Raw genomic sequence first — 9,103 nt, 5'->3', positions numbered from 1 at the left:
GGTATATCCTTTTATAACGATAGATTTCCGTTAGTAATTATAAAGAGGAAATCTAGGTCGTTTACCCTTTTTCTAAATTCGTAAAAGCAATTATATACTTTATTAACCTATACCTAGTTTTATAGTACGAATTCCTCCTCTATAATTATCGTTATTAGTATTTCGTATAGTTTTTATAATTATAATTACGCTAATAATACCCCTCGCTCGTAGAGGAATTTATTAACTACTTTTATAATTCCTAGGCTTGTGCTCGCGAACTATTTATCTAGTTAATAACTAAGGTCGTTTGCGATCTTATAAAATAGGGGTTACCCCTATAGCCCCTTTTTCTTATAAACCTTAGTTAAATAGATTAATATTACGTTAATTTACTTACTATTAAGCTAATCCGCAATTCTATATATCTACGTCCCCTAATAATCCGGGTTAATATTTACCTACCTATAAGGGATTAGGATTTTATTTAGGATCGGGTTTCGTCCTCTTCTTTTTTACCTTAACTCGCTAAGGGTCGTACTCTAGCTTATACCCGTATTAATAATCGCTAGCGTATTTAATCTTAATAAGAATATATTTAATCCGCGCGCTAATTATAATAAATCCGTACTTTTACTATTTAACGAATTTATTAAGGTCTAAAAGATTCCCACTTCTTCTTACTATCTCGCTACTATTCTTATTTTTACTATTTTTAATAATTATTACTACTTTTTTAAATCGCTAGCTATTGTACTTATTAAGATCCTCTTTTTTATTTAGTATAAAAGGGTAGGTTTTAGTAGTTCTTTTTAATAATAATAGCGGTAGACGTTTATATTACTATAAGAAGATATAGTAATTAATCTTAGGATCTTTATTAATTATTAATTTCTACTATCCTATATATTTCTAACTTCTTAAGCCTCGTACTCTTTATAATCTCTAAATAGCTTTTTTAGTTAATTTTTTAAAATTAGTAATCTCACGCTAAGAGCTAGTATAAAAAAAAAGCCCTTTAGTAACCTTCTAAAGGATTCTTTTCTTTTCTTTTTAAATCCTCGTCTTTTTAGCCTTTTCTTAGGTTAATAATAACTTTAGTAAGAGGTCGTAGGACTATTTTAAAGTAGCTACCTTTTTTTTAAATTAATCTCCGAGACCCGTAATACTCTTAGCTTAATATTATTAAGGCCTCTAAATCCCCTCCTCCCTCGTTAAACCGTCCCCTATACTATATTCCTAAGTAATACCCGGGGGGTAGTTAAGGGAGCTATAAAGAGGTTGTTTAAATCGCGGGCTTAAGGTTATACTTATAAAATCCTCGTAATAATAAACTTTCCTATATACCGTAGATCTCTTAATTTAATAACTCTTATAGGGTTACTTTTATTATTAAATAAGAATATTTACGTTTAAAAATCCCCTTTTTTAATCGCGCAGTGCTCTTTTATACCGTACTTTTATTAATTTAACTAGTTAATTTTTAATCGCGGGCCGGCTATAGAAAAGTCGTTTAGTAAAAAAGCTACTCGGGGCGATAGTAAAAAGCTAGTTACTTAAGTAGTTCCGTTAATTAACGTAGTTTAATATAATAAATATTAACCTCTCGTAAGTAGTAAAGGGCTATAATTACTTAATTCCGTGCGGTATTCGAGAATCGCCTCTTTTTTTATTTATTTTTATAAGGTTAATTAATACGAATCTCTTATCCTATATAATATTAAGAAGTCGTCTCTTTTACATAATAAGATACCTTACCGATTTATAATAATAGAATTTAATTACTAATTAGTATTAGTATTCCTATTATAGAGTAGTTAGTTTAAACTATAGTTAACGAAGAGATTAATTAAACTATTTAAATATTTACGTAATAGGTATAAAAAGGAGGTTCTAACCGTAGGTTAGGCTAGCTATAATAATTATAAATAGGGCCCCTAATTAGCCCCTGCGCAGTCGGCTATATACCGCGGTCGAATTAGATTTCTAATCTAATAGTAAGCTAGTTCGATCTCTATAGCCCTTCTTACTAAGTAGTTACTCACAGATAATTTAGCTCTGGTCCTACACCACGGTTCGACCGGCCTTAGTAAACGATAGCTTACTTCACTAACCGATTTAGAGCATCATCATCTTTAGTAGGTGGAGATCTTCCATAGCCAAGAGACAGACGTCTTCGGCCCTGAGCCCACTCGTGATATCGGCTACACATACTTGATTTTCCAATGTTTTCAACAATAAAGTTGCCAGATATTCTAGTACGATTTGGCTGAAGTCATGTAAATAACTTATCACATAGCGATAATCGGGCGTGAATACCCCTTCTAGATTCTATGGCGTTAACACATGTAAAGTATTGCACAAAAGCATTAGCGGCTGCCGGTCATTCTGTCTTGCTTGCACAAAAGAATAACCCGGTGGGAGATCTAGCGGAGCCACAGTGCCGTCTTTGTTAGCCAAAGATTCCTCGTTTAACTACCCACCGGAATCGATTCCGGAGCTTCGGGTTCTCCGGTCCGAAGCGACCTGCAGGGTACCCTTGAGCATGCGTCTCTGGAGCTTTATTCTGGCGCAACTTGGTTTACCAAATCGTACCATGGACTTTCAATTGATTCCGGAGTTGAGTATTGTCTCTGGAAGAATTCACATTTGACAATAGGTTCCACGCCTCAATGCCATCTCAGGAAGCAGCAATTGATCAATACACTTAAACGAGAGTTGCGCCGCTTGACCAGGAAGAAGACCTCATTGTGATACGGCTGACCGGCTTGAGGACGACTAGGTAATACAAGAACCTATGTCAAGAACCAAACGGTCCGAGGGACTGTACCGAAACCAGACGTTCGGGAGGAGCTGAGCGGCACGAGGTCTCGGTGTGCCGTGCGCGTGCTCGATACCCTCCACCAACCGCGGCAGGAAGACTAATCGGGAAGGAGACTTGGTTTTTTATGCACACTATGCAGCTGTGCCGCACACTAAGACGGAGCCGGGCGAGAGAAGAGCCAGCACGCACTGCACAGAGGCGTAGAACTAAAGCACCAACATTTCATAACTTGCCGAGCTGCGGGGGTGGTAACCTGGTCCTCAGGCGTGGTAGGGTTCTACAAAACACCCCACGGGCGCGACTCATGGAGCGGCTGGAATCTGATCTGTTCTCGCGTTTCCGCCATTTTTGTACCTGATCTCGTACTACGTAGTTAGTTGTCATTGGAAGCGCAACTGTAATCCTGCGTCATGGCCGAATCAACCTCGAAACCTACGCCGCCGGCAGGATCGCCTGCGGCACAATCTCCGCAGTCGGCCAGATCTCCCTCGAAGACCAAGACTCCGTCGGACGCAGCTGGGTTGTTCCCCGCTGGAGCCACTGACCTGGAGGCTGATATCGCAATCGATGATGGCGAATCGGTGCGTGACGGTCGAAGTCTTTGCTTACTGCGCATACACTGACATCTAAACCCGCCAGGACAACGCGTCTACCATTGACGATAGAATGTGTGCGACGTCTTGCCCCAAGATGGGCCCATTCCTCCATCGTAGAATCGACCTAATTCTGTAGCTCCTCGTACACCGCATCCTTATCCTCGTCCGTCCTTGACTACCCCACCGAGCATGGCCGTCGTTACCATTCGTTTCGATCCGGATGTATGCTACTACCAACACAGCATTCTTGGAACCCGACTGACTGTTCTCTCAAGCTTATATCCTGCCCAACGATGAAGTAAACCATAAAAGCGATGTGATGGCTTCTGGCAGATGAAACTAATTGCTGTGATAATCAGAGCGAGATGGACCGACTGGACTTTTGCCATGCGCTATTGACGAGGACAGTCGGAAACAAACTGTTCTTGGCTCCGGTAGATGAGACAAAAATGCATAGGGTCCTTGATGTCGGCACAGGAACAGGCATTTATAACACAGCATCAAAATTCCTAGTCGCTATAAAGAAGACTGACAACTTCAGGGGCCATTGAAATAGGTAACAAGTATCCCAATGCGGAGGTATATATGTTATTTAATACTACCCAGGCATCCATGCCCATAATAAGCACTTTGTTATAGAGTCACTATAGGGGCATCGACGTATATAAAGAGAACGGTTATTTATTAAAAATAGGAAATAGGTATAAAGCTTGCTTTAATATAGAGGGTATAAGTAAAGTAGGCCTTAGTAATTATATAACCGAGGTTATATAATATATAATAAGGCTATAAATAATTAAAGCTATTATAATATACCCTCTTAAATAAATATATATTTAAAAAAAAGCGCGCCTAATTACCCGTATCGTTATAAAAAGGTTTGTTAAAAATAGAAAACTAAATATTAATATATAAGAATCTATTTATAAAAGGAATTATAGAGTAAATCGGTCTACGTATAGAGTTATAAATAAGGGGTAAATTAATTATAAATTAACCTCTATATTCGTTATTTTAAATAATTTTAAAATTATATTATTAATAAAAAGTATAACTAAAAGACGGCTTTTTATTAATTAAATAATCAACTTATAAATTAAGGGTAATAAATATATAAATTTCTTGCTACTATTTATAATACTAATTTTCCTTCTCTCTTTAACTTATATTTATATTATTATTATACGTATATACCCTTACTTTTTATTTTTATACTCGCGTTCTTATACATGTATATTATTAAAAAAGGATTTTTATTAATAATATCGTTTTTATTTAAATATTATTAAAATAATTAATTAGAAACTACGCTCGTATTATTATAATATAAAAGATTAAAAAATATAAATACGAAGCTATAGTTTTAAAAAAGAGTAGTAGCTCCCCTAGCCCCCCTTACGAGCTTAAAATAAATAAGTAATATTCCCTTATTTTATATTTTAATTATAATATAGCCTCGTTTATTTAATATTAATTTAATTATTTTATTAAATAAGTAGCGGCTTTATAATTAAATAAGTTATTTAGGAAAGTAATAAAAGTAAAGAGGGTTTATAATCCCCTCCCTTACTCCCTTTTAAAAATTAAAAAAACGTCCTCGTTTTTTAAGAGGACGGTATAAATAAAAAGGGTTTATAGCCCCCTCCCTTACCTCTTTTTAAAAAAAAAAAGAAAAAAAAAAGACTTTTTTTAAAAAAATTAAAAAAGTAAAATAAGTTTATAGCCCCCTCCCTCGCTTCTTTTTAAAGAGTATAAAATAGTTAATTATATATATAATACTTTTTTAATTATTATTATTTATAAAACTAATTTTTAATAATAGACCTTTTTAGTACTATTCTTAGTATTAAAGTTTATTATAAACTAATACTTTTACTTCCCCTATTTATTTATAAATATTTTAAATATATTAAAAGCGCCCTTAGTAACTGTTTAAATAATACGTACTTCTTAAGTTCGTATATTAATAATAAATACTAATGCTACTAAACTTATAAAAAATTAGGTTATGCCCCTATTTTTAAAAAGTATATACGGTTCTTAAGTATAAAGTTCTTATATTTTAAGTAAGAGGTAATAAAAAAGTTAGTAATAGCTATAATTATTAATATAAAACTATTTATATTTTATAAAATATATTCTAAGCCGTCCTCGTTTTATTTATTATTTATAACTTAATATATAGACCTTAACTTATATAATAGTAGCGTTATATAAGGCCCTTAAATATAATAATTTTTTAAATAAGGGAAAGGGTAAGGGGGTTTATATAAATAAAGCCTTAATAAAAAAAGCGTTTATAAGTACTCTCTTTATATTAAAAGTATTATTAAAAAAACCTATTAAAAACGTAATAATATTAGCTACTTTATTTATAAAAATAAATAATATCTAAATTAAAATTAATATTTTTATTAATTTATATATCTTTTTAAATATATAGCCCGCGTTTAAGTCTTTTTTAAATAAATATATACTTACTTTTTTAAATAAATAGCCTCTTTTTAAAGAACTTAATAAGGTCGCTAGAGCGACTTTATACTCCTTAGTTATAAACTACGTTTTTTAATTAAAAACCGGGCCCCCCGGGCCGTTTTATTACTTTTTAAACGTCCCCTTATTTAATATAATTATTTTTTATATATTTTTTATATTTAAAAGTAATACGAAGTACTCGAACTTTATTTTAAAAAAGTTCTGTATAAAACCGTTAGTTGGTATTTTATTTATTAATATATAAACTACTTAAAATAAGCCTCTTAAATACTTTTATTATAATTATATATTTTAAATATTAATATAGCGTAGGTAAGTTAAAATACGTTCCCCTTTTTTTATTACGAGTTTAATTATTTAATGATTATTATAATATACTTTTTATATATTACCGAGCTCGAGTAAAATATTTTTAAAAAGGTATTTAAGAACGAGTATTTTTTTAATTATATATTCTAAGCTTAGTAATTTAGTTTTTATAATCGATATAGTTATTATATTCTAATAAGCTACTTTTTATTAAATAAGGCTATTAAAAAGAGAAATTATAAAACCCTACGAAGATTTTTAGGTCTTTTTATTATTTATAAATAAAGTATTATTTATAATTAATAATACTTAATTACTCCTCGAGATCCCGAAGTATATTACTAAGTATTATATATAAAACAAATATTATATAACCTAATTTATAATAAAATAATACTAACGAGACGGGTTTATTAAGAACTAAAAAAGTAAAATATATATAAAAGTAACGTTAAGCCGAATTATAATTAAGTCGACCTACCCCCTTTTGGCCACCCCCCCCTTTTGGCCACCCTATTAAAACATAGTATTAAAATATCGCTACTAACTATACTTAAATAATTAACTATTTTCTACTACTATAATAATATAGTTATTATTCTCCCTAAGTAATTCGACCCCTACGAGTTAACTAGGACTAACTAAACGGTTACTAAAGTCCTCTTAAGCTCTTTATATATCCTAAATATTCGCGAACTTAGTGTTTAGGTCTATTAATATACTCTTCTTTTTCCGCGGCCTTAATTAGTTAACTTTAGTTTCTAAAACTCGAATATAGTATTAAGATACTATTAGATAGTAGGCCTGCTCGCTAAATACCTTTTTTACCTTTCTAAATAGTAGTTGTTAAGTATTATAGTCTAGACTAAGCTCTATAAATAACTTTAACTAATCGCAGAGCTCGCTAGCCTTCTTAAGTATTAACTAGTTAATAATAAACGCCGCTAATACTTAGTTAATAGCTTTTTTAATATTGCTAGTTACTTACTTAGTATTTATAGTCTTTTTAGTTAGTATAACTAAGTTAGGTAGGACTATTAGATTAGTAAGTAGTCTAGCTATATTAGGGGGATATAGTCTAGTTACTTTCTATTTACTTCGTATATTTAACGACGTTAGACTAGCTAAACGAGCTTTTTAGTAGTAGCTTAAGAAGTACCGCTTTTTAAGGATAATAGAATTATTTACTATGTCCTCCTTACTAAGCTCCTTCTTATACTTAGACTTAATAGGTCTAAAAATAGCTATATCTAACGGCTAGAGGATATAAGAAGTATATAGTAATAAAAATAGTAAGTAGACGTTATTTCTATAGTATTCTTATATAAATTCTGTTGTTATATAACTCCTATAGCTATCTAAAACTAATAGTCGAGGCTTATTAAATATACTAAGCCCCCTAAGGGGGGGGGTCTTAGTCTATAGTAAGAACACTATTTTTAACTACTTAAGGGCAGTCTTATCGATCGTCTAGCTATTATTTATTACTATAAACTCCTAACTAGCATAAGGGTTAAGTTTAAGTAGAAACTACTATTATTATACCGACTTTCCTTTATATATAACTAGTAGTTTAATAGCTCGACTATTAGCAGAGATATACTTAATTATAAATACTTAAGTACGCGAACTAGGCTCTTTTTTTTATACTATTATAGTCTCTACTTTACTTAAAACTAGGCTATTAAATCCCTTACCCTCTAGGATACTAGTCTTATCTATATTATACCTATTAGCCTATTTAATATCGCTAATCTTTAGTATATTAAGTAATCTAAACTATAACTTAATTATATTAATAGTAGCCCTATTTAAACACCTCGAATCGATAGTACGACTTCTCTAGACCTTAATTAATAAGTTCTTCCTTAAAAAAGCGTCTATCTATCTCTTTTTAAGAGGATTTATATCCCCCTAAGATCTTAGAACTTACTTAGCGAATTCTATAAGCTATTCGTAAGTTAGTATAACGCCTAGATTATACTAAATACGAACCTACTAGGCTAGCTAGTCTTCTTATTATAAAGGAAGCCTCTAGAGGTTTATAAATACTATTACCCTCGTCTAATAGCCTTTCTTACGGTTATAAAGAGTTAACCTTAGAACTCCGAACTTAATCGAGGCCCGATTAACTAAGAGACCTCTTTTAATAGCCTTAAGAGCCCGAATAACTTCATTTTTGGTATACGAGACTATTATATATCGATAAATAAGTATATAAAAAAGAATTATATTTAGACGATTTTTGTAATTTTTATAGTAGTTTGAAAATCGTGGGTAGGGTTTTAATATAGTAGCTGGGATAGAGAAATGGGGTGGCTAAAAGGGGGTGGGTCGACTTACTATATATAATATCGATCTAACCTTTTTTTAAAAAAACTTAGTCTTATTTAGGGATATAATTTCTAGGCTTTTTTTAATTAGGATTATTAATAAAGAGGTTATAAGAGTAATAAAGTTAATAAGATCGAACTTTTTAATTACTCTCTTAAAATACTAATTATAAACTAAATAAATCTTTTTATTTAGTTAATTATAAATAACCCTTATTTTAAAATATTACGAAACTAGCCCTTAGTTTTTTATTTTATACTTTTTTTTAAGTCCCTTAGTTACTTAACTAGCCTTATAAACGTAGTTTTTATAATAAAAAATAAAGATATCGTTTATATAAAAAAGAACTAGGACCTTTTTAATAAAATTTTAAAATAAGTACGGGTCCTCGCTCGTAAATAAGAGACCTAGATTTTTAAAAATTAACGCTAGTTCTTCGTATTATAATAATAAAGCGTTACGAGCGCTATATAAGGCCCGCTCGAGTTTAATATATATTCCTAGCCTATAAAAGTTATTTAAAAACTCGTAAATAATAAGGGGGTTACTTAGCTTTTAAATTATA

At 31.3% G+C, this 9,103-nt stretch overlaps 2 protein-coding genes across 2 annotated transcripts; both read left to right on the top strand.

The window, feature by feature from the left end:
* Nucleotides 1-3,213: 3,213 nt before the first annotated feature.
* Nucleotides 3,214-3,516, top strand: CLUP02_00556 (uncharacterized protein; the record flags this gene model as incomplete). Its single annotated transcript, XM_049279603.1, has 2 exons — nt 3,214-3,384; nt 3,469-3,516. The coding sequence occupies 2 exons, from the start codon at nt 3,214-3,216 to the stop codon at nt 3,514-3,516; spliced, it is 219 nt and encodes a 72-aa protein (XP_049135560.1).
* Nucleotides 3,517-3,764: 248 nt separating this feature from the next.
* On the top strand, nt 3,765-4,038 carry CLUP02_00555 (methyltransferase domain-containing protein; the record flags this gene model as incomplete). Its single annotated transcript, XM_049279602.1, has 2 exons — nt 3,765-3,882; nt 3,941-4,038. The coding sequence occupies 2 exons, from the start codon at nt 3,765-3,767 to the stop codon at nt 4,036-4,038; spliced, it is 216 nt and encodes a 71-aa protein (XP_049135559.1).
* Between the last annotated feature and the right edge of the window lie 5,065 nt (nt 4,039-9,103).

Source organism: Colletotrichum lupini, chromosome 1, assembly GCF_023278565.1.
Source record: "Colletotrichum lupini chromosome 1, complete sequence".
Classification (NCBI taxonomy): domain Eukaryota; kingdom Fungi; phylum Ascomycota; class Sordariomycetes; order Glomerellales; family Glomerellaceae; genus Colletotrichum; species Colletotrichum lupini.
The sequence above is the reverse complement of the archived record's forward strand: the minus strand, read 5'-3'. Positions and strand labels throughout refer to the sequence as shown.